Source organism: Typopeltis vanoorti, chromosome 6 (genome assembly GCF_054136105.1).
Source record: "Typopeltis vanoorti isolate ZY-2024b chromosome 6, IOZ_Tvanoo_1.0, whole genome shotgun sequence".
In the NCBI taxonomy this organism is placed as follows: Eukaryota; Metazoa; Arthropoda; class Arachnida; order Uropygi; family Thelyphonidae; genus Typopeltis; species Typopeltis vanoorti.
Genome location: NC_143554.1, coordinates 38,727,127 through 38,754,577, shown reverse-complemented (window position 1 = coordinate 38,754,577; position 27,451 = coordinate 38,727,127). Strand labels below are relative to the sequence as shown.

Here is a 27,451-nt window from a genome sequence, read left to right as displayed (position 1 = left end):
TATGCAGAACTCAGCTCTGCATTTTTCTGAGTTCTCAGATTTACTCAGTTCTACTTTTGTACTACTAGTATATCCTCTCTACAGAAGAGACAGAGTTTTATTCAATTATAACGTTTAGGAGTTTTCTATAGATTTATCATTACTGTAACAACTTTTATATTTACCATTCTAAAATTTTTTGTTTGTTTTGCTGTCGTTATGTTATTATACTCTAATTCTGATTAAAAGCAGTGAATATGTTGGTTATTTCATATCTTATCTACATTCTTTTATTTATAACTGTTAAGAACTTCTGTAGTGCAGTAGAGAGGACAATGTGATTTTGGTCTTCAATCGGAAAGAAAAGTGTTGGAATACCGTCAAGGTTGACGAAGCTTTTATAAGAACTTTGCAAATGAAGGCAAGAAAGGCAATCTCATGACAGTGACAGAGTTTTTTTTTTTTTTATTATTATTCCTGTTTTTGAAACAAACTTGTATTTTTCTTCCTGTAAATACAGGCAGTTAATTTATACGATGTCAAGAAAATTTTCTATAAATTTCTGTAAATCAGAGTCAGTGAGGTTTTTTTTTTTTTTTTGATCAGGGCCGATTCCGAAAAACAAACACTGGCTCACTGCGTAGCATAATGGATAGTGGTTGCAGGCTGCATGAAAGGTTGCATGGAAAGTGGTTGCATAATAGTTGCAGAAATCGGTTGATAGGTGGAAAAGGGGTGATATGATTGAAACATTCAAATTATTGAAGGATTTCTATAAGATTAATTCAGAAGATATTTTTGAGAATAGGACTGGTGGTGGGAGGACTAGGGGCCATCCATTGAAGCTAGGCAAGAGTGTGGTTAGCAAGGGTGTTACAGCTAGTTTTTTTTTTTACTTGGAGATTGGTGAATGAGTGGAATAAGCTGCCAGAGTCTGTTGTGGATGCCATGACTGTAAACGAGTTCAAGGCGAAGTATGATAGATACTGTGTGAATATTGAATAATTGTTCAATATGTATATATGTGGATGAATATATGTCAATGAATAGTTGACATGACGTTAGGTCTAAGAACTCCTCGATGAGTCTAAGAATTCCTTGGAGTTGCCCGTATTACTAATAATAAGAGACACCCAATACTGCACACAGTACTGAAGGGGGGGGGGGGAAGGGAAGCGCCTTCTTCGATGTCAATGTAGACATCGAAGACATAACGACCAGTTAGCGTTCGCCACATAACCGTACGCCGTAGGAGTATGTTGAGAATGGGAAGGAGGGAAACGAGGTTATCTCTTGTCTGACGATTGCCAAATAAGAATAAAATCCGCTCCCTTTGAAATCCATAATTAGAGATTTTATGCCTGACCACAACAAGTTTAATAACATTATTTAGACTTTTAAGAATCATTTTAAATAATGCAAAATTATTTTGAAAATATTGTGAAAGAATTGAGAAGCAGTTATCTGAAAGAATCCCTCATATGCATGCTGAGAGAAAATTGGAATTTTGTACTGAGCCTGAATGCAGCGTTACCACTTCGAAGCTCACCGAAATTTTCCTTCCCAAAAAGTTCATATTACAATAGTGAGAATATATCGGGACAGCATAACACGTCTTTGTTTTCAGGTGCAGTGTATGATCTGCACAGAATTTCTAGTATTCCAAACTAACGAAGGTGTCTCTTTATAAGTAAAGATAATGTTTCCTTCTTTAATAAAACAGAGCCTGTGTAGCTCAGTGGATGTGGCGTTTGCACACCACCGCGCTAGGCCGCATGAAGGAAGTCTTGGTTTCGAGTCTAGTCGGCGACTAGAGGAAATTTTTCTAAGCCTTTTTTCGACCGGTTCCCGAGTTAGTCGATCTCTGGCACGGGCAAGCAGGTTTTTCCTCCCGGAAACTCGGGTTTTTCGTCCTGTAAACTCAAGAAAATCGACCGTAGAACCCACATTATTTCAGACATTAAATATATTGTGTTAGGGTTAGAGACCACGAGATGGCGGCACATTTGAGCCGTCTCTCTTCACTGCGTACCGCTTAATTAGTGATAGCCTTGGGCCATCTGTCTCTGATTGGGTACCAGTGGAGATTGAACTGCCCACTCAGTCTCCAAAAGTTAGATAGGGCCAAATGGCTTCGCCTACTCCCGTATATACGGGAATAAAAAGGCGTTAGCTGATTTTTTTTGTTTTTTTTATAAAACATTCAGGACTTTTTTTTTTTTGTATTTCCGTTTCATGTAGTTGAAGTTAGAATAACTAAATGTCACAGCAGATCTTTCCAAAATGTAACACAGCGATGAAAAGCCTGTACGTGTTTAAGTACACGGGCAATTCTCGCTTCTTCATATAGACGTGGATACTATTTATTGTTCATTAGAATTGACGTTATAACGAAGTGATAAGAAGCCGATGGAAAAATATCACACCCATATTGCAGTTCATCACATCGCAAATTAATCGCATTAGTGTTAGTGCTGTTTAACAGGCTTCCATGGGGTCATCATGGAGTGGTCAAACCTATACCGTCTATCAATATCTTGCTTGGAATACATTTAAGTCAGATTTAGATGCTATTCGATCAGTGCTTCACCTAATAGTTCTGCACCTCCTTTTCCCTCTTTTCATTACAAGAACTGTTTATAGTTTATTATAGAAAATATTCTGAATAACTGATGCAAGAAGCTACCTAGATTTAACTCAAATAATATGACATGGTTTACTTATACTGAATTTTTGTAGCACTCTGATACTGGTGTAAGCACACACTCTGTGTGCTTACACCATTATCAGAAAGACGATATTGTGAAAATATCAATAACTATAAACCTTTTCTAAAATTATGGTAATTATTTTCATTTACTATTGCTTTGGAACTTGATGTGCTCATTGTAAAAGTTAGACCTAAATACCAACTGTAGGTCATCATTTATATAAATTGTTTCAACGAATATATTTTAAAATTAAAGTCGCTTTATAAACTTTCCGGTGGTTAATATTATTATTGTTATTATAAGACACCTCTAGGGTTATTAAATTAACTTGAATCGTGAATATCTCGGCAGAAAGTCGACATACAATTTGTATGCTGGACAAATTATGCAAGATTTTTTTTTTTTTTTTTTGCAAACTTGGCAAGTTTACAAGGGACACTATTAAAACAATACTATGATTCGAAGCATAAATCTTAGGATCGATATCACGGAATATTGCAAAAAGTGTTAAACGTTACAAATCTAATGAAAGAAACAACAAAACACACTGAAAACAAGAAAGTCATGTATAATAAATGACAATTATAAAGTTGCACATTTGATCGCTTTCAGAAATAAAAAGGTCACTTCCAGTGACTTTGTTAAACGTTTGTTAAAAGTATGGAAGAACTGGTCCCATGAAAAACGAACAATGATACAAGATATTTCCTTGTTTCCACAGATAAATTATGCGAAGAATTTGTTGGACCAACTTAACAAAACAAATGAAATAAAAAAAAAAAAATCAACTAACGCCTTTTTATTCCCGTATATACGGGAGTAGGCGAGGCCATTTAGCCCTATCTAACTTTTTGGAGACTGAGTGGGCAGTTCAATCTCCACTGGTACCCAATCAGAGACAAATGGCCCAAGGCTATCACTAATTAAGCGGTACGCAGTGAAGAGAGACGGCTCAAATGTGCCGCCATCTCGTGGTCTCTAATCCTAACACAATATATTTAATGTCTGAAATAATGTGGGTTCTACGGTCGATTTTCTTGAGTTTACAGGACGAAAAACCCGAGTTTCCGGGAGGAAAAACCTGCTTGCCCGTGCCAGAGATCGACTAACTCGGGAACCGGTCGAAAAAAGGCTTAGAAAAATTTCCTCTAGTCGCCGACTAGACTCGAAACCAAGACTTCCTTCGTGCGGCCTAGTGCGGTGGTGTGCAAACGCCACATCCACTGAGCTACACAGGCTCTAAACAAATGAAATATTTTTGAAAAATTTTACCAATCTATTGAAAAGAGATAGATTGCGTATTTAAAACGTAGTAAGGTGACAATTAACTGAAGAAAATAAGATTGGTGAAAACGTTCGGTTTACGGGTAGAATAACCAAAGAAAATAATCGAAGTGCATCTGCAGTGCATTTTACAAGATATCATGATTTTGATCAGCGTATGTTTGAGCCGTTTCTTTCAGAAAATGAAAACCAAAGATATCATTTTACACAGTGCAGTGCAGGGCTTAGTGGTGACAAACTGTTAGACCATTTCTTTAAAGTGCGTCGGGAAATTGAATGTTTTTATGACACAAAAGTTTTAACCAATAAAACACCTATCAAACATATATGGAGTGACTGTTTGATCTTGCAATTCTTACAGACATTTCCAGTCATTTAAATATTCTTTATTTCACAGAACAACGGAAAGGAAAATGGCTATGATTATGGTGACATCCCATCATTCTAAAATAGGGTAGATTTTAAATCCTAAATTGAGTAACAAATTTATTTCACACTTAATATTTTGATGAACTAAAAGGGAAGCACATATTCTCAAAGAATCGTTGCTTCTCGTTAGTTCAATTTTTTTTTGACGACTTTGAAAGCCCATTTGCTAATATAAGATTTCATGAAAAATACACTAGTTTATTTGAGAATTCATTTACTTCCAAGGATTACTGTCCTTGCAATTGAAGATCAGTTGGGAATTGAGCTTCAAGCCAAAACCTGACTCGAAAAGAGGTATAATGTCTGCGAAAATAAACTACTTCAATTCTACATGTCTTTCCGTTAAAATATATTTCTATTAATAAAAGAAAATGCCAAGAAAATGGTTACTTTGTTTGTTCGGATGACGTATGTTTGCAATCAATTTTTTAAAGCATGAAATCAAATAAATATTTAATAAGAAACAGACTAACAAATGGGCATATTCGTTCCATATTGAGAATTGGCTCACAATTTTTCAACCAAATGTCAAAAAAATTATCCAAATATATCAGCTTCAGTCATCTCATTACATGTGAAGTTTTGTTCAGTAAATGTTACTGTGTATTAAACTTAAAGTTTGGTATATTTTCAGTTTTAAATGTGATATTTTATTTATTCATTTTAATATTGACAATCAGTGGTATTTTCAGGTTGTGAATTTTCTAAAGTGAGCAATTGAAAGCAAATGTAAGGCATTAAAATAAAATCCAACTCAAAGTTTTTTCAAGCGTGTCATACTTTTATAATTTAATTAAATCTAAAAAATGGATTACCGATATAGATTTGTTGCACAAAAAAGTGTTGGGAATTTGCATTATTTATATAATGCCTGAATAGAAAATAAATATAACTTGAAAATAGAAACCTGCTTTTAGATGTAGCAAGATATGAAAAATGCAACCAAGTAATTTTTCTAAAATCAATGACGTCCACGAAATAAATCTTATGGCTCCTGTACTGGAAAAGATTAGGCACTACTGTTCTAGAAAGTTATTTTGTAGTTTATTTCTATTTTTCATCAGAGGTTTGTATATCTTTTTTGTTATATGCCAATAACATGAATTATTAGTAATAATTGAACTGATTGAACAACGGCTAGGTTATAGAATCGTGAGCTGTTTCCGTAAGTTATGAGCTTTACCCCTAAAAAAGGTTCAAAGGAAAATTCTTATATCGTATCCCCCCCCCCCATTTTACCCGGTATATACTGTCTTCTGTAGTCCAGTATTTTTCCACCAGGCGGAAGCACTGTACAGTTCCCTGTTCTGCATATTTCAAGTAACCGCTGATACGATAAACTAGGGAAAAGCAAGGAGCGATACCTACTATGTGAAAGAGTTGTTAAGTATCAACCCGCAGAGTTTACATTTCTTTACAGCAGTGTTTCTCAACCTTTTTTGGATGATGCCCCACCTCAACGTCTCAAAGATTTTGATGCTCCCCCTCTACCGTAATAGTTGGCCAAGTTCTGAAAAGGTATAATATAAATATGTATAAATATGAACACATTTGCTAATTGCACCCCAAAATATTCAAATTGCCTCCCTGTGGAGAATTTAAAAATGGTACGTTTGTCCTGAAAATAAAATCGAAAAACCGACATAGTTAGTTGTTGTTATAATTCAGTAAATATTTACTCTAAATTTCAGAAACCTCTCTCTTAATATCAGAGTTTAGATGACATGGTCCAACAGTAAACAAACAATCAAGCAAAAACATTTAAAAACCTTCTAATGTGCAAGAAGCGAATAAATATTTATTCACTCGTGAAAATGGCTCCTTTCATTATGTGTATCGGTATTATGTGTATCTTCAAATTCACTGACATGACTTCCAAATAAAATATCGATTCGCAGTATTTGTTATTATAACCATATCTAAGCATAGCCGCTCTTTTTTTTCATTCAGCAGAACATCTTTCGTTTTTTTTTCTTTTGCAGTTGCTGCATTATGTCATTATCTGGAAAAACAAGGAAACATACAATAACAACTGTCCAGTAACAGCAAGGTCCCCAGTCCCTTGATATTTCACATGTGCAAATGCCATGGCATTCAAAATATTCTGTATTCTCTGCCGTAGAAGCTATTTCTATCTCAAACTACTGCTTGTTTGAGATAGAAATATCATACAACATTGTAAATGGCAACAGTTGCCCTTGGATAGTAAAGAACTGGATTCAAATCCTGCCTAGAATTCGTGAACTTTGATAACGCTCCTGATAGACATAATAATACGATGAAAAAATCGCTGTCGTTACTTTGATCGCAATTCTATCCAACCTTATATTCTGAAAATCTGTATGAATTCTATAAATATCAAATGTGTCCTGTTATGAAGCAATACTCTTATACATTCCACACCAGAATACACTTGGGATTTGTTGCAAGTAAATTCTAAATAAGCATCGTCTGGTGGTCTTACAAAATGCGATAAAATTCATCTACCACCCTTTATAAAACATCCATGTTCACCGTGGGAAGCGATCCTGCGACATGATGGTTAGAGAGTGAAAAACATTTTACTCGGCCAACTCAGACGGTTTATTTTTGGTCGGCTATGTGTGTTATGTCATTTGCTATGTGTTTATTTGCTATGTATTATTTCGATGCTGCTGCGCCCAAGCAGTGTCCACCCTAAGTCATATCTATAATTCCTCCACTCACGTGGAACTTCAAGTTATTCTCGTTTTAAACATCGTTAAAACAAGAATAACGTCCAGTTCACTTGATTTATAAGCCATCTCGACATATTAATTATTTATTCTCTCCATTCATCTTTGTGTCTGTAAACTTTAGTTTATCGAAATGGTCAAATTTAATTTCAGAATTGAATTGTCCAATTCTTTCCGTATTGGAAAAAGCAATATACTTCTTCTTCTTGGCTTCCAGTATTAGGCAATTATTTGCCTGTAACGTTTTCAAGGGTTTAAAACGTCTTCTGCCCATCTCCTACTGGGTCTTCATCTTGATCGGTGTTCCTTTGGTTTATATTTCTGGCAATATTTGGCCATCTGTCCACATTAATTCTTTTATGTGTTTTTTTCAGTTCTTTCGTATAGTTTGTGATGTCATCTGTTATGTTAATTATGGAAAACTGTTTTCTTATTTCTTCGTTTCTTATCTTGTCTATTATTTTATATCCTGCTAGCGGTGTTAGGAACTTGATTTCTGCAGCTTCCACTTGCTTTTTATCTTGTTCTTCCCAAGTTCATGTTTCACTGCCATATTTCTGAATTGGCTTGGCTATTATTTTATATAGTTTTCTTTGGTTTGTCCCAGACGTCTGTTTACTGAAGTGTCTATTCAAATTTCCAATGACTGCTTGGAATTTTTGCTTTTTCTATGCAATGTCGATTTCTCCATTGATGCTTATGTAATTTCTTAGATATTTAAATTTGTTCACTTGTCCTGTTACTTTGTTGTGGATGACTAGTTTGCATCTTTTAATCTTGAAATGTTTGCATCTTGAAATGCTATTGATTTCGTTTTATTTCTTGAGATCTTCATGTCATACTGTTCTATTCTATTGTTTTGTTCAATACATGTAGATTTCTGTAATTGGTCCTCATTTTCAGCAAAAATAACTTGATCGTCAGCATACAAAACGTTGGTTAATTCTTTATTTCCTATTTTAATTCCTATGATTTTGTTTTTCCTCCATTCTCTTGAAATTTTTTCCATATATATGTACTGAAGGGTATTGGTGGTAATCCACTTCCATGAATGGGACTTCTATGGGTTTTAATTTTTGCGGTTGTTTCATTATTAATTTTAATTTTAACATAACTTTCTTCCATTATATTTGCTATTGCTTTTGTGGATTGATGTAGAGCTTTCACTTCATAGAGTATATTGATTAATTCTGATACTGTCTTGCTGTAACAGTTCTATCTTAAATTGCTCCTGCTTTTGTTTTTGTGTTCTTGTATTGTTTCTATTTCTCGGGTTTGGTATCTTAATAGTACTGATTAATAAATGGTGTTCTGAGTCAATATTGCATCCTCTGTATACTCTGCAGTTTCTTACCAACTTCTTTAGTTTTTCACCCACTATTATATAGTCAATGATGCTTTTATAATCCTCTGGCTTCCCATGTATATTTATGTATGTCTTTATGTTTAAAGAAGCTGTTAGTGATTTTTAAGCTATTATAGGCCACAAATTCCCTGAGTTCTCTTCATTGTTATTTATGACTGCTTATTGAGTATTCGCAGCCAACCACCATTTCTGATGGCCATTTCCCTATCCGCAACTTGGGGACCCGCTTAGTCGCCGTAGTTCTGCTCCAAGCCATATACTAAAATGCTAATTTAACCTTCTTAGCAAAGTATTTTTTAATATTTTTAAAGCGTCCGTATTAAAATTTCCAGTAATTAGTAACATTCTTAGAATTTTATTAATTATTCATTATTGGTTTTTAAAAAATGTTAAATACACTCATCTGAGTGTACCCTTCCGGTGATTGATATTTTTTAAGCATATTAGTAGTAAAGCATAATTCACACATATACGAATTGCAACATCCTCGTTAGTACAACTATATACTAACGAGATTCTTCAATTAGTATTTAGGAAAACACGCCGGAGAACAGGCTCATTAATTTCTGGTTTTTCAGATGAAATCCATTTCCGGAAATAAAAACTCTACCTCTTGTTTATGAGATCGGCTAAGTGTCACCCGCAGTTTGAAAAATTCGTCGCTTCCAGTACTGGATACGAATCCAGATATTTTCAAATGAATGGCAAATGTTTATCCTCACTCGCGACTATGTCTCCAACTTGAAACGTATTCATACGTAGCGATACTTGGTGTGATGGAAGTTGTGAGTTTGGCGTCATACCTATGCTAAAAGCAGAACAGCGGAGTAATAACAGCTGCAGAAACTATAAAAGTTTCGTGCGAAAATGACCAGAGAGCTAGCGGGAATACCCCCCCGCCATAGTATGAGTTGCCCTAGCCGAACCGCATAGGTGACGACGAAACGCTGTGAGCGTCCGTATACGGAGGTGTATTCCCGCTAGCTCTCTGGTCAATTTTCGAAAGAAACTTTTATAGTTCTGAATTCGGCTTTAAACTGATGTTGGATTTAAAATTTAGATAATTTTGCATCGCCGAAGTGAAGCCTTGTGGCTCTTTATTTTAGTAAATAATAACAGCTACTGCACAGTTTCTAAATGAGAGACTCTGAACACTCAGTTGTTCCTTCATGTTTTCCAGGCAATTCTTTCCATCCATTTTTTTTTTTTTTTCTTGCATGAACTGAAGAAGCGCTCGATTAGCAACTGATGTAATGTGCAGCAGGCTGTGGTTTCGTTTTCCAAATGCTTGACACTGATTTCTTCCAGTGTTATAATTATGACACTTGTAATAACTATGTAATGCCTGTCTCATATTTGCTCTGCCGTTGATTCTTCTCTAAAAATAAGATATAAAACTACCAAATCCTGCTGTTTAAAAACGCTTTTTAAACAGCAGGATAAAACGAAAATTTTTTTAAAACCTTTTTTAAAACCAAAACGAATATGATTGTATTGTTACTGTGCTACCACATAGATTATTACTACTAGAATTCCTGCGAGAACAGCAAACTAGGATGCATATCGCGGGAAGTAATGATTCAAATGCAGAAATTGCCGCTATTGAACAACATTTTCTCGTTTTAGAGGGGGCTGTACGCCCCTTATAGAAGCAAAAGATAACGCATATGCGGATGCGTTATCTTTTCAGTTTCTGCAATGTTTCCACGTATCCTTCAGAATTTGCTACGGTGTCCGTCTCCAAAAATAATTTCAAGCAAGACTCCATCTTAGCACCTGCAAACAGTGTTGCCATACTTTGCTAAGGAAGGCATTTTTCGTTTTTTTTTTTTTTCAAAAGTTCCGTATATGTGATTTTCCATGCTTCGCTCAGCACCAACGTGCACAAACCTTGTTGTAGTCGAAGTTAGTCATCACTGCTGGTTTTCCGATTCCGACTAAGACGCACAATTCGCGACTTACGATGAGCATTAGCTACCAAGTATGTAAAATTTTTAATTACTACTGCATGTTGATTCGTATTAACTTCTTCCTGCCATCTGTTGGTCAATTTAAGAACTTTTGTTTCATTCATATTTATTTGAAATCGAAGTTTTGTTTTATACAATACTTTCGATTTTGCTTTTATATCAGTGTGTTTTGATGGTATCGAAACTGTCTCTGCACAACATAGATCTTCCAGCTGCGATGGTATAAGAAAAGCTAATATGTTGCTCGGTTTTTGTTCGTATAGCACATGGTATATTATTTCAAAGATCGATTTAGTTTCCGCCATATTTGAAAACGTGGTTATATATCGAATATAATACTAAATTAATATATCTGCGTATCCCAACGTAAATTTTGTTGAAAATGTTATAACAATAAAAGGTTGTCTCATATTCCATGTGGATTGCTTTCCTCAGATAAGGAAGCTCTGTTTTAATATATTAGTCGGTGTCGACGAACAGATTGTTAGTATCTGGATTCGCATCCCATCTAGAACGCGAATAACTTTCATCACAGCATTTTGATTCCAGTTGAATTATCCAGGCTCATACGGTGGTGGCCGATTTTTGTACCTCGCAAACCAGATGAGAAAAATTTACACGGTTTACACAGAAGTGTGTGTGTGTTTAGGTATAAGACTAACCATCTTATCGTAAAATTACGAATGTAGAGGCAGGACGTAACGTGGGCTCGAGGGCGTGTAGGAGTGCCATTAACAAGGGCTCAACTTGGAGATGAATTATCTCCAAGATGAGCCATCTCCAAGATGAGCCGTTAGAGACAATTTGTTATCTTCAAGGGCTCATCCATCCCTGCGGAGGTCACTCCGAAGCACACAACTCACAGTCTTCGCGACTTAATTCTCCATCCAAAAATAGTAATACCCAGAGTCTCGGCTGATTTTTCTAAATTATACCATAGAATTACATTAAGATTTGGGTGACTGTGTTCCGCAAAATCAGAAACACCTGTTTTACTTATAACTTGTTGATTTTCAAAATACTCTATCTCATTACACTGCAGTTTTGAATTTGACAGATTACTGATATAATAGTTGATGTTACATGTACGTTGACAGGAACTACATTTCTTTTAACATTGAAAAACTTTCCAGTTTGTTTACATTAAAGAACAGGCATATTGAGATCTTTCGTTTGCCAAACACTCCTCCTTCTTCATCTGGAAAGGTATCCCAATCCCATTGCAACTAATATGAATCAGCAGTTTCCTTGAAACACTGCCTTATGCTTTCTGCCTATTTTTTTTTAATTTATTTATTGGAGTATAATTGTGTTTTGTAAAATAAAGTTCATATACTGTTTAACGTATATTTACTTAAAATACAATGACGTTAGCTTAAGATAACAGTATTGGGTTTTACAAAAGTAGATGATTACAGCAGACGTGAGTCTCTCAGAACACATACACAAAATAACTTGGAGTTACTTTGTGCATATGTATGTGTGCGCGCGTGTGCTTAAAGTAACTTGGGATTAATAAAATATTTTTTAAAAAATAAATAAATCAGATAATGCATAGCAACACACGTTCGAAAAGAATCGTGTTTGCATTATGGGATACTAGGACAATTTGATACGAAGTCATTTGCCTCCACGTAGATGTAGCCTGGTCTATAAGCGAGAAATATTTATTTTTCCTTTTTTTTTTTAATAAACAGTGCCTTTAGGTCATTACGCAGTACATTTTTTTTCACATTTTTCTAATGTGAAAAAAAAAACAGCTTAATATAGTTCAAAAACCTTAGAAATTATTTTAAAATAATTCAGAATAGCTCACAATAAAAAGTTATTTTTCGTCCTACGATTTCAGAATGGTTCTGCGGGTAGAATATATGATGTATATAATTATTTGAAGTTATCGAAACAGTCACAAATTTATCTGGAAGTTTTGAAAGGTAAATGTAAAATGTATTTATTTTATCGCCATATTTGTGACGTACTATTTGACGGGGGAAGTGAGACACCGCTTTTATAACAGAGCAGGGGATAGAATACAAAGTTCCGAAAGCCGCTGACATAATTAAGAGCGATTCCAAGTTAAGATCCGAATTGCTGGTAGCATGTTGGTTCATGGTAGTATCCTTCAGCTGGCATGCGTATTTTAAAGCATGCGTACCATTCGCTAATGTACGTCATTGTTGTAGCATACAAAATGTGATCTACATATATGCCAGTTACTATTTTGATGTAATTCTTCAACTGTGGTGATACCACATTGGCTAGTAGTTAATCAAAAGTCAACTTCAGCAATAGCTCTGATTTAAAGTAATCAACATTTTTATTTAAAAAAAAAACAACAAAAAAAACAATAATGTTGAAGAGTTCGGGATTTATTATTGCTGTAATTATAATCATGAAAGCTCTTTCTGAAGGTAATTTTTTCTTACATTTAATCTTCAAATTTTGCTAATGTTCTGAAGGTTTTTTTTTTAATTATTTACTGCAGAAAATTGTTAATTTTAAGTTAGCATTTTTCAGTAAAAACTCAAACTGCTGCTGTATTACTGTACATAATTATAAATAGTACTTTTCATGTGACTCCAGTTCATTTTCAGTAATTTAGGTTTTATTTTACTATTATTTCATTAATTATTTTACTTTCTAAAGTCTGCTGGTAGGGACTACAACTCAGTAGATTTCAAATCAGTTTAATCAACATTGAATTCAGTATATATTATAAGTTTTATATATTTCTAAAGTTTGCCTATAACGGGTTTGGAGAAATTTTTACATGTAAGTTGAGGTTTTCATTTTCATAGATATATGACTGATTTTATGGGCAAGAAAATATAAATTTTGAAAGAAGAGTCTTCGTTTAGCTTTATCTATGTATTTTTACTATATTGCAAAGAAAATGCACTTTTATTCTTCTTGTGCCACTTGGTTTGACCGATGCAATTCGTTCTCAGGAGTCATGGTAGAATTTTAGACATTTTTGCCATATTTGCAAAATTTAAAAAAGAAAACCAGCAACATTTACATAATCTCCTAGCCACGTACCTAAAACCTTTTGGGCGCGATATGTACATTCGCAAATAGTTATCCAAAAATGAACTTCAGCAAATCCCTACACAATACCTAATGCTCGGTAAAAGCATTTTTTAAAAAGAAAATTTTAATAACACTGCTGTTTGTTAAGAGTTAGTGAGATTATTATTGTTGAAATTGTGTGCCCTCCGCGGAATGTTTCTTCACAGAGCAAACATTGATCAGAACCGATATTCTTGAGTACACCCTTTTTTTGACGTTTTTGAAGAGTTGTTCGTGCAGGTCTTGCGATAGGGTATTTTAAAAATTATGCAAGCGCGAGAACTTCGAATTATGCGGCATTAGAAGAAAAATTTTCTTTTAATACAAGGGTAATAATAAGTATGTCATTTATTATATATTTATTATTATAGGCGAACTGTAAAGGCTGTTCAGTATTTACAAAATGATGATTACAATAATAAATGAGAATCAGACTTTTTTCTTTTCTTTTTTTTTTTTTTTTTTTTTTTTTTTTTGTAGAGAATATCAGAGAGGTATAAAATAAACTTAAATCACAATTGCAACATTTGCATAGAAAATCAAATACCAATGTTATTACTGCAGAATAAAGCACGACCACATAGGTAATAATATATACTATTAATAACATGTCTTGATAATTGTTTTAATTGTAAACGTGTAATATATTAATACTTTATGTGGAATGAATGTTAGTAATTCGAAAGTTATACTCAAGAAGACCTAATGTGGAACTGTCTTTTCGAGACATTTCAAGTCTTTAGAAGAACTTACATTAAAATATCCACCCCACAGCGAATTTCGAATCAATATCCTCTTAGTTGAAGGACGCAGACACTATCCATTCGGGAAGCCAGCCAGGCAGTTTATTACTAATAATTATCAGCGTTGAGAAGATGATTATTCTTGATTCTAACAATCTTATTAACACAATTAATAAAACATATAACTTATGGTAATACATTTATTATTATTGATATTATCGTTTACAGAATGCGATCGGTTACTTTTTATAGTCGGAAAAATTTCAAGACTTTCATTTTATTCAGAAATGGTTTACAAATTATAATATATTGTATTATATATCTTTCCAATAACATGGAAAATTTCCAGAAATAATATTTATAATATATTGAGTTTATTGTGGAAACAGAGTGGTCTGAAAAGTTCTCGTCCTCGACCACAGATGGCACCACTGTACCAGCTTAGAAAAAAAAATCTTTTTTTCTATGCTGGTACATCTACTATAAGCATCCATGGTAAATTGGACGTCCAAAAAGTGTAACAACACCAGAAATCATTGATCAAGTTATTCTATCAAGTAGTTTGTTTTATACAGCTGTCAGAAGCAAAAGTGTTGTCTGTATCCCTTGAAATAGATAACATTGAGTATCGTGCGGTATTAAATTCTTTGTAAAGGAAGGTTTAACGCCAAAATAAATTCATTCGAAGTTCATAGGTTTTATGGGCACTCTTCTCGTTCTTTTTCGACAATTAAGAAATGGGCTGCCGAGTTTAAACGTGGCCGTACCAGCTTTGAAGACGATCCACGTGAACGATGTCCAAAAAGTGTAACACCAGAAATCATTGACCAGTGCACGATATGGTATTGGATGGCCGGCGAGTCAAAGTGCATGAAATTGCTTACACTATAGGCATTTCAAAAGAACGTGTAGGATATATTTTGCATGAGGAATTGCAAATGAAAAGGCTTTGCGCAAGATGGGTGCCGCGCTTGCTCACAGCAGATCAACTCGCATGAAAATCTCTGAACAGTGGTTGCAGCGTTTTAACAAGAATAAATTTATTATTATGGATGAGACTTGGATTCACTAGTCAAAACAGTGGACAGAAGACCGTGTTTCAGCGCCAAAGAAGACAAAGTCGGTGCCATCAGCAGGAAAGGCATCGATGTTTTGGGATGCTAAAGGCATTTTGTTTAATTATCTTGAAAAGGGTAAAACAATAACCGCGGAATATTATTCCGATCTTTTAACCAGACTAGACGAAAAAAGTCATGAGAAAAGACCCGGTTTGCAGAAGAAAAAAAAATCATCTTTCATCAGGACATGCACCTGCTCACAAAGGTGTTTTGGTAATGGAAACATTAGGGGATCTGCACTATGAATTGTTGGAACAGCCACCCTATTCCTCAGATTTGGCTCCCTCTGACTTCTATCTCTTCCCAAAACTAAAACTCTTCCTCGCTGGTTAGCGAGGAAGAGTTTTTTAAGTCTTCTTCGAATCAAAAGATGATTGCAGCTGTAGAGGAGTATTTTACAGATCTTTCGAGAACAACTACAGGGACAAGATAATGGCGCTGGAGCATCTCTGGTATTAATCTTAAGGGAGATTATGTTAAAAAATAAAAATAATTTTGAAATTATAAATTCGTGTTTTTCATTGTTAGGCCGAGAACTTTTCAGACTACCCTCGTATTTCCTACACCAAACTGGAGGCCGATGTGTAGATAACAGCACTTACCAAATGCTATATCTATGGTTAAAACAAATTTTTAACATTGATCTGAAGATTTCTCACCCTTCTCACCAATTAAAATTACATTTCATTTGGTCAGAAAGAATGGTTATTCCAGATTACCTTATAAAATTTCTGTTAATTGTAACTTTCTTAATTTTATTTTTTTATCATTCGTTACTTCATTTTTATACTCTGCGATAAATTATTTCATTGATTTGTAGTTAACTGGCAGGTGCTTTAATTATTTTTTTATTAAAATCATAGCTGATAACCTTAAAACAACCCACAAAAAATATTAAGCTCTCCAACAGTCTGGTTCGCTCGCACTCACATACATGTGAAATCCCTCAAATGATTCACGTATATAAACTAAAACCAGCCGGAGGTCTACAATTGTCTTCCACAACGAAAAAAAAAAACTTCCTCATCACGTTCTTATCAGAACCGCTCTATCTACTATTCTTCCGAGCAACTCAACCATAGTTCGAAAGCCGTTTACAGTAGTATAGACTCTACATACATTTCTTGATGTAGCAATTTCAGCTAAAGATATTAATCAACCATTCAAATAAGCAAATAACATCGATAGAAATTGTTATGATAGATAGAATCTTAAGCTTTGCGGGATATAACTAAGCTTACGATTAACAGAATTTCGCTGCCTGAATTTTATCCAATATACTGTAGAACAGTGAAAGCTGCACTCACACTCATCGGCACGGTACGGCGTAGATAGCAGCGCAGATTAATTGTCTGTCAATAATGGAACCGATATCTTCTAGGCGCAAATAATATGAAAGAGCGATGGATCACGATTAAATATAAGTGTCGCTATGACTTCTACTTTGCACTGAAAAATAACGGCGAATTTTACAGATATGACGTCCAGTGAAATAAGCGCACAAATAGAAGTTTGGAAATCCATACAAAAAGAAGTAAACAAATTGAATGCTGTTTTATGGATAAAAAGTTTCTGAATGAAAAACCTTCAACGAGGCCATTTCCAGATACAGAGAGAGAGAGAGAGAGAGAGAGAGAGAGAGAAGAGACTATATTGCATGAAACGCTTCGTGATTAGCTACCTAGGAACAAATGATCCATAATTTCAAGTCACAGCAATGACTCTGTAGCCAAGTACCAGAGCACAAGTACCCGACTCACTGACTATGATTAAAATCATTTTGGCCAAAATCCGATCTGATGTGACTTCTCTTATAAGTTAAATATGTGTTGTGCAATTTATAATTAAAACAAAAAAAAAAACACTTCATCATTTTGAAAACAGCAACCAACCTCCCGCTTCCGTTCAAACTTCGTTTTTCTTTATTTCTTTCTTCTTCTCGTTGCTTCGCAGATAGCTGCATAGGTTACTCGAATTGAAATATTTTGACTAAATTTATCGTTGTTTCTTACATTGCTAATGATATAGCTTACATCTCAGTCCCCTGGTTGTAAGCGTAATGTGACTCAAATGAACGAAAGTTGGAGCAGTGAATATGCTCCAAACCCCCCCCCCCCCCAAGCGCCTCTATAAGTTTCGTGGTACATTCAGTATCTACCAAATTTGGAATATAGTTACTCATTCATTTTATGTGAATCCCATCACGAAAGACTGTAAACTAAACCTATTTAGTTTATTAATTTATATACATTTATTAATAAATGTTATAAATGTACGCTGCTTTGAAGACTGGGACTAGAAAGTTTTCGAGCTACTTCACATTTTTAATAGATCAAGTGGTAGTCTTATCCCTCTAAGAAAGTGTACCATAATTAAGATGCTATGCTTCATAAGAATTTCAGCCAATCGGACAAAAGCGCTTGTAAGTGGAAAGATCCTTCACAGGCACCTTCAGGTCTCGTTACTCAACCGATTTTAACCAAATTTTTAATGTAGCTGTTTCTGAATTTTATCCGATACAGAACAGTACTCTGCTCACTGTTCTCTCAAAAGTCCAGCCCCCATCGGTCTAAAATGAAGACAAGAAGTTTGGGTAGTTTACTTCCAGAGATCTCTATAACTCTCATCTGTCAAAATTTTTCGATGACATTTGAAATATAGCTGGTTCTTATGCTTTGTAAAAAAATAGAACTACAATTGGAAAAAATAGAGGATGGATTGTAAAAATGGAAGAAAAGCTAAGAGAGAAAAAGTGCTGCCGACACCGCTAGCAGTCGCATGATTCAACCGATTTGAAATTTATTCCTTATCTGTTTCATCTACTTTATCCAAGAAATAAGTGCTATATCTCATATGTGAAAAAAAAGTGAGTCCAGTCACGTTGGCTCAATTTTTTGGTGCAGCTTTGAATTCGCTTAGTTCACATTGTTTTAACTGTAAGTGTAAATTATTTTAAAATCCAACAATATTATAACTGCATAACTGTAGCAAAAAAGTTCGCTAGTTATCAAAACTAACGTCAATAAAGTATTTTAAAGTATTTTACTACTACTAACTTCCTGCGGCCGGAGTTCTTTTACAGGTAATTATGCCATTAGTGAAAACTGGTGCGATAGCTGTATCAGTCGTCATCCAGTCCGGAAATTATTATGCATACAACCCCTTATTTCCACTTCATTCCAAACAGTGATAATGCATATCAATATGCATTAGATATAGATATATAACTGCAGCATATATTACATTTTAAAGCTGTTTATTTTTGATTCTCCGATTACTGAGATATTCATGCATGCCAATATTGAATGAATATTTGTACTTATTCAATATTCGAATTCGCATTCATTTGGTTCGTTTCATGAAAGAATAAAATCAACATCCGTAGATAATGAGAACTAAATCAATGTATAATTCACGTTTTCCATGTAGATATAGCAAAGGAGTGTATTTTCTTATTTGAATTTTTGCACGTGTAAAAGGAGGCCACTGTTTTCACTAAGAGTATTCGTTTTCGCTAGAAGTCGCATTATTAGTCGTGTACGCAATCATTCCCTCCCTTAGCTCAAGTCGATATGGACGATGCCCTTTAGTTGGAAAGATCTAGATCCGAATTTCTTCTAGGAGGCGAATATTCTTTAGGAGTTTTAGCTGAGAATGTTAGGTGGTCTCATGCGGGACAAGACTTTTTCTTCAATAAAATACACTGCTTGAAAAGAAGCCAATCACTCTACACCCTCTACCGAGCAGATGAACCGATATGTGTGTAGTGGATGCCTGGGGAACGTCTCTTACCAGAGTGCATAACTCCAGCCATGAAATTCGGAGGTAGCGGTGTGATGGTATGGTCCTGTTTTTTCTGGATTGACCTCGGGCCATTTTTTTGTGGTGCTACGATATTGAACTCCGAGAGGTATTTAAACATTGTGAACAATGCAGTGCTCCCTATTTTGTGGCGTTTCTACGGAGCTGACTAACTATTGTCTCTTTCAGCAAGACAATGTACCATGTCATAAGCTGCTGCTTCTGTAACTGCGTGGTTTGTTGACATGAACGTCACCACACTTGACTGGCCTCCATAGAGCCCTGATCTTAACACTATTGAAAAAAAAAAACATCAATAGAATGAACTGGAGTGTCGAGTGAGGTCAAGGGACGTTCTCCACACAACAGTTCAGGACTTCATTACATGCCTATCGTACGCTCGTGGAAAGAATGCCCCATAGGTTTGCTGCAGTCTTCACAGCATGTTGTCCGTTGACCTCTTTCCAAGCAGTGTATGTATACCAGTGCAGAAAGCACATAATTAAGAAACACAATACACCGGTCTCATATTACCTTAGCTGATTTCGCTACGCTTCAAAAACAAGACAAATCCCCGCTTGCGCAGCTCAGCCGATGCTGTTGTAACCATTATAAGACAAGTATTTATATGATAACGAATATATTTTCTCTTGCTTAATACGAGAGAAATTAAATCCGAAAACTCGACTTCTTTATCTGCATTTCAGTACAAAAACCTTCACATTCATAGTACTTTATATTTTTATGCTTAAAAAATTATACCATCGGTCATGAGATATTTCGAATAGTTTAATTGCTATACTCTTGTCTTTCAAAAATCACATGCGGTTTCATATCATTGTAACAGTATTTTTTTGGTTCAAACAGTGTGCTTCTGAATGCAGTGTGGTAAAAATAGAATGATAGTCTGAAACAGCAATGATATTTCTGAAATGCCAACTGAAGTTGACAAAGAGACAAATTTGTCTATTTGACAAATAAGGTTTTGGTAAATAGAGAAATCTTATTTTCAAGATTCATTTTTTCCAATGATTAAAAATCTCGAACATGACTGACGCATAAACTAGGTTACATGCAGCAATATTTGGATGTCTAATGATTCACAATTTCGATCAAGGTCGGTCTGCACAGAACTTGCAAATACCCTTCTATGTCTTTTGTTTGAGCATGTTTGGCTACCACTCTGGTGCAGAAGAATCGAAAGAAATGAAAGATTATTGTGCACAGGTTTGCAACGAACTAGACAAAAACGATTCTACGATTTGTGTCTAAACTATCACAGAAGGAGTATTTATATTCATAAGAGATTTTCTATTACAGTGTGAGTTTTGTACCCATTTGAATTCAAATATAGTGAAAGTTGATATCCATAGAATATAAAAGATGCTCATTTTGAAAATATCGTTATTAATCACAAACGAGCATTAAAACACTGCTTTTAATACTGTTACTTCAGAGTGTAAGCCACGAATAAGGACAAATAGTGTTATTCTAAAAACAAGTATGATTAGGCAAATATTTATGGTTCCTAAAGCGACAGGTGAAAATAATACATTACTTCAAATCACTCTGAGCTGCCTTTTTTATTGTATATACAGGGTGTTCGGGATAAATTTGACATATTTATAATTAATTATATTTTTCCGTAAGTTACATGTATTAACACACACTTCTCTTCATTTAAAAGTTTGGACCCTTCTTCATTCATATACAAGATGTCAGAAAGGATGGATAGCTGGAACCCACCTGAATCATGGAAGAGAATAACTTGTATCATGATGATTCGTGCCCGCCATCAAAATAAGGATATTACGACTGCTGCCCAATGCTCCCTGAATACAGTAAAAACAATCAGGCATGAACTAGAGACTTGCAATGGTGACTACGAGGATGTAGCAAGAAGAAAGATCCCTAGCAGACGATCTGATTGCGTTCGTACAGCAGAATTCCTCGCAAATCTGCAGGAACAGGTGTTGAAGAACCCTGGCATTGGAATTCGGGCTTTGTTCGTGGAGTTGCTAACTGTAGTCAAGCCCTGGATAACAAGGGTAGCCAATGGTAGGCCGTATGTATGGCAGCAGGATTCGGCCCCTTGCCACACCTCTGGGAAAAGTCAAAAATGGTTGTCTGAAAATTTCTACGACTTCACCAGTCCAAATGTTTGGCCTCCAAACTCCCCAGACCTTAACCCCATGGATTATTTTGTATGGGGCACAGTTGAAAAAGACACCAATCGCACTTCCAGTAATACAAAAGCCCAGTTAATGGATAAAATTAAAACAGTTTTTGCGGCCCTTCCCAGGGAGACTGTAGCATCAGCTTGTTCGAGGTTCCGAAGCAGAATTGAAGCTGTGATCGATGCTAATGGTGGTTATTTTGAGTAAATCTTGTTGATAGTATTGTAATTAACTCTGCCTGTAATGTTTTTTTGTCAATTCATTAAATTTAATAGATACAAAGAAGATTTTCTTTTTCCTTACGAAACTGTCAAATTTATCCCGAACACCCTGTATATTATACAAGTATACAAATAATAGGAATGTTAGACCACTGCGAGCTTCGTATAGGACAAAAGTAACTTTTTATTAGAATTTCTCTAATGGCAGTGAGTAGACTTCCCCTATTGATGTTAGAGGATTTTTCCACCCAATAACTAGGCTTTTACTCCTGTAGAAGAGGACAAATCTGATGGAGAACACATGCTGCTAATTGACAATAAACTGGCCCCCTTGGCTTTATTTGTCCTCTTTCATGGTACTTTATAGTTGAAGATGAACTGGCAGCTCTCCAACGATAGGGGTTATCTTTTGGGAAGTTGAGGATTTTCTTACCACCATAAAAGAAAAGAAAACAAAAGGCAAACGGACCAGAAAGACACACATACACAGTTTATAGACATGATAGCCTCACTACTTTAATTGCTCCAGCATAATTCCAGATATCCATCCTTTCAGCCTCTTTCGTAAACCAACAAAACAACCGAGCCCTGTGAACTTCATAACACCAGGATACTCCGGGTAGCACACTCTATAAGTTTTCGAAAAACATTCCACAGGTACCGTACACCAGGAGGAAATTATGAATTCTTTTAATATCCTCAGATTTGTCGATAATTGTTTTTCTGGACTAAAGATCATTTTTCCACACATCTCAAATATGCTCCTTGAGATCGAGTGGTTGAGAAGGATCTATTAAAATCACTGTCATGGGTCACGAGACCATCCATCCAACGCGCTTTCTTTCTTCAGATGTCCCTTACAAGCAGGTTAAGTAGCCAACATGACTGTGCTTGGTCGGCTATGTTATTCATGTAGAACGCAACCATTCATCGCTTGTTTATTTAGCATCAAGCAGAGTGGGGAAAGAATTCCACAGGCTACGATCCCATGGCGGCTTGTATTTTGAATAACAATGATGTGTCCATGGCTTCGTGTTGTCATTTTCATATACTTATCCTTCCTGCACACGCGGATCCTTCGCTGACCAGACAGGTTAGTGTATCGCTCTCTCTTCAACCAACAGGCTGTGAGTTCGAATCTCGCTGTGAACACAGATGATTGTCTTTCGATACGACACAAATTTCAATGCCTCTTTTATTGGCGGCTTGAAATAGCTTGAATAAGTTCCACATTTGGTCTCTATAGCAAGGTTTCCTTCCAGATTTATAAAAAGATAAAAGCATACAAATATATATGAAATAAATAAAAACATAAAACAGACATTCTGAACGTTGCACTAATTAACAGTAAAATATTCAACAACTACTAAGAAGGCAAGAGACTGACTGAAAGCTAGAAGCGGAACATTTGGCTGGTGGCTGGTGGTGTAAAGAATTTTTACAATGAAGTTTAGTACAATCACTACTTGAAAAATTGTAACTGTTTAATTTTATAAATGGGCAAATGTAACACCCCACCCCTCTGAATATGTACTTAAAGCCAGCATTAATGTTATAGTTATTCATACAGCCACATTATGAATATTGATATTTCCTTGACTTCGAATGTTCTGATAGTAAACATTCACGAGTAAAACGGCAACTGTACGGATGATATAACCCTACCCCCCCTTTGATGAAATGCACAGAACTTTACAGAATTCTTTCAATGAAAATGACACTGAGCGGTCCTCATTAAATAAATAGATCAAGCTTCAAATCAAGCTTGATAATTTATAAAAATTTTCAAGAAGGATAAAAAGTACTGGATTTCAGCTGTTTTATTTTTTATTTTTATTAAATATTCTTTCTCCATTTCTCCCCTTCTATTCATAGATTTGGGGAACTCGGAAACAGGAGCTGAGCATTACTGTAATCCTCCAGAAGACATTAAATTAGGAGACGAAGGTAAGTTGGGCTTTGAATGCAAGTAAGAATCTGAAATTGTCTGCACACTAATTCCGTTATTTTATTTATTTTTTTCTCCGCCTTTTGAAAGTCTATAAGTGATGATTATTTTTGTGTAAACAAAACATAAAATAAAAATAAAATAAAAATTCATATTCATTTTTAAAAATAATCTTTGAAAATTTATTCATGAAAAAGTTATAAAAGAATACACTTTAATCTCAATAAAAATTCTGAATAAATTTTAAGGGGTGGGGGGGTTATACCTATATGATATAACGTGAGTGCAATTCAGATGTTATAACCTTAAATTTAACGGCATGTTCTGCTCAAAATTCTAAGGTTTGCTCACATACTGATTTCTTTAAGCAGGTTTAATATGTTTCTAATTCATATATTTTAAACAAACTATAATAATTAATTATAATAAATGAATTTATATGGTTTATACTGTATTATAAACTGTGATTTTTTTTGTGTTTCTCATTCGCGAAAGATAGGAAACTTGTGAATCAGTGTAATAATTTTTATTTTTTACACAGTTTGGAAACCCTGTTCTAAAGAATAAACATGACGATTTTTGAAGCCTTCCGCCTTGCTTCTGGGAACAAGGGCAGAGCCTTGCTCCCTGCGGGATTCGAACAAGGTATTTTCAAACCAAAATACGTCGTTACCGACTGAGTCATGAAGACTCGTTGTTATACAGATACTAGTATTTAGCAGTATGGGTCGAGAGTTAGTTGCAGTATGAAATGTTTTATAAGGACGTAAATAGAATTCCTCTTTGTATGGCTTATCAACGAATCAATATTCACATCTTCATCTTCAGCCTAACTTAAATCGAATGCGAAACACCAAAGTTAAAAATAATAATTTTCAGTTTTGAAAACACTTCACTAGGGATATTCAATAGAAAACCGTAATCTCTGGAACCTCAAATTCATTTAAGGAAACAATTTGAGCAATCGAAAAATAAATATAAATAAATAATTTAAGTAGAATGAGCAGAAAAAAGTTTGTAAATGTGCTCGCAGGAAGAGCAGCTGTTCACATCATTTTCTGTTTAATGCAATCTGTATAATCTGTATAATGCAAACTCGTATTTTTTTTTTTTTTTTGTCAAGGTAATAAAAGCATTGTCAACCATTTTGGTATCATAGTGCTGGACCATTAGAATCGAGACCGTTACATGTTCGATTCTAATCACCTATTATAGGTACATTTTCTAGAGTCAGTCAATCTTCGAATCAGGCAAGTGCAGTTTTATACAACTACGAATTTCAGACAATATCATCACTTAGCGTTTAGGAACAGGAGACGGTCTCGAATGTCTGCCATACTCTCGTCCCCTAAATTTAAATCTTCAGGTCCTAAACGGAACTGTCGGTTTCGATTAGGCACGGAGACAAGCTGGATACGATTAACAAAAGGTAGTTAAGTTTGAAGGAATTTTGCTCAATCCGTTTGGGAACTAAAATGCAGCGAAGCATTTATTTTATTTTATTTATTTATTCATTCTGTATATATTCTGCATTTATTTTAATTGCTACTACTTTAAGACCAAACACTTTAAGATACGAAAGCAAAAAGCATTATTTTCACTGTGCCAGTGGAACGATTAACTTCACTGCGAACACGCAATGGCTGCTGCTTATTTTAAGTTAATATCCCAATCACGTTATTGAACATTATCCGGCACAAATCTTTTTGCCTTCTCTTCATAATCTGACATATTTTAATATCGGAAATCCATCTGCAAGGTAGTACGGGTTATATACTAACTTGTTCTTCTCTGTAGCATACAGATCTTTTAATAGATGTCGGTTGAATCTGAAATATTTCATTAAGGATGACAAGTCGTGCAGAAAGTTTGATTGCAACGAGAACAAAATTAAAGAGGCTTTAAAAGAGAGCCGGGATGGAGACGAAACTTCTCTACTTTCTTTTACCTTTTATGCAAATCACATCAAAACAGAAATATAGGTGTCTCGTCGCATGTTGTGTAAAGGATATGAAGCAATATCCAACATATCATATAAAAAAAAACGATACTCAGAATATGGGAATTTGAATTTAATTTAAAAGTGGTTGCTTGTGTCAAATTATTGTCTCAAATGCTTAAGAATATAAGCACTCCTTCGAAAATTCCAGCAAAACAATCCCACTAATAAAAATGTCCGCCAAATAGCCACTTCTAAATTGAACACGATCCACTGCTTTCTTGATATTTGGCTTACTTAGGTTCGATTGGGTAGTTTATATTAATTTTAAATTTCAATAGATTGAATACAATCTTGACTTAAACGTAGGATTTCTCTCTTGGCGTTGTGTCGTGCAAACTTCCAATTGGACGCATTTAAAGGATTAGTGAAGTAATTCTTTCAAAATGCTTTTTTTTCAGGTCAAGTTGAAAGTTGTTATTCGCTAGAGATGACTTTCGTTGTGATACGACATGGCGATCGAGCCCCAGATTTACCGGTAAGAGACTTATCGTCTATTGACTGTAGTGCTGAGAATTCAGATGTTCTTGATGAATACGTTTCGGCCATGGAAGATTTAAATCGCCCTTCTTCGGGTGACCCTTTTTCTGACTTCTCGCTAGTACCCTCTTATAATTCTTGTGTATCTCTCTTCGAGATGACCAGGATTGGATCCCTTCAACATCTGAAACTCGGCCAGTTGCTGAACTCTGTGTATAACCAGAAGCATCACCTTCTTTCTGCTAAGTGGTCTCCCCAACAGGTGAAGATTTACAGCACGTTAACGTCACGTTCTTTTCAGAGTGCTCTTGCTTTTTCTTATGGGTTCCTTCCTAAATTTCCTGACTCCCAGCCCAGCATCAAACTATCTCAAAATTACAGCTTTTGTTTAGAGCAAAGTTACTGTAACTGTCCAAATATCAACTACACTAATACCACTCTGGAGCTGTTCATGGAAGCGTTCTTTTCTTATCCTGGAACTGAAAGCATGTTCGAACGTCTTAGTCCCATCCTTATAGAAGATCCTAACCAACCCGTTATCACCGATCCTGCTCTTCTGGTTGATCTGCTTGCAGCTTATTTTTGTCATGGATCTCCATTGCCTTGTATATCTGGAACGGAGGAATGTGCAACTGATGAGGACTTAAGAACTCTGGCAAATTTCTTTGAGACCGAGAGCGAGTATGTTTTCGAGAATAAGGAATATAAAAAGAGTTCCCTTGTTAGTTCCTACGGATTATTGGTGAATATAGGAAATCACATGAAATATTTCGTTAAGGGACGTAAAAAGGCACCGCGTTTTATCCTTTATTCTGGACACGACTTTACTATACTTCCATTAACAAGTACTTTAGGATTTGGAGATTCCTTAATGGTACCTTACGCCTCGAGACTAATCTTCGAACTTTATCACCGAGGTTCACACAAACAAGATACGCACGGAAAGAAATGCATATCAGATTGGCTGCATTCCGCAGCAGGTATTGAAGGAAGTAAATCCTTCAAAGATTATTTCATCAGAATTATTTATAATGGTCGAGACGTCACCGGATTAACCAATTTCTGTAGTAGGATTGCCAAAGAAGGTGGTGACGGAAAGGTTTCGGAAAGCATTTATTGTCCACTGAAAAACTTTTTGAATTTCATAAGGAAAAATGGCATTTTATTTGAAGAGATATGCAGTTAAGAAAATGCATTTGCCACATCTTTTTGTGAAATATTAAAAACATATTTTACATATTTTGCATAATTATTAGCGGAAATTAAAAATAATAATATAAAATATAAAGTCTACATTGAAAGGCAATCAGGTGAAGTGAAGAATATTACACATTGGAAGTGGGATGCACTGTACGGTATTTAATTCAATATTTTATCACAGTTGTTAAAAGAAAAAAGTGTATGTGCTGAAAAGTAGCAGATATAAAAGCACATTTGTATTA

The 27,451-nt window shown here is 35.1% G+C and overlaps 1 protein-coding gene across 1 annotated transcript; it reads left to right on the top strand.

The window, feature by feature from the left end:
• Positions 1-12,845: 12,845 nt before the first annotated feature.
• On the top strand, positions 12,846-27,195 carry LOC150105391 (2-phosphoxylose phosphatase 1-like). The gene is made up of 4 exons (XM_090393949.1): positions 12,846-12,864; positions 23,458-23,529; positions 25,931-26,926; positions 26,999-27,195. The coding sequence occupies exons 1-4, from the start codon at positions 12,846-12,848 to the stop codon at positions 27,193-27,195; spliced, it is 1,284 nt and encodes a 427-aa protein (XP_090250075.1).
• Positions 27,196-27,451: the final 256 nt, after the last annotated feature.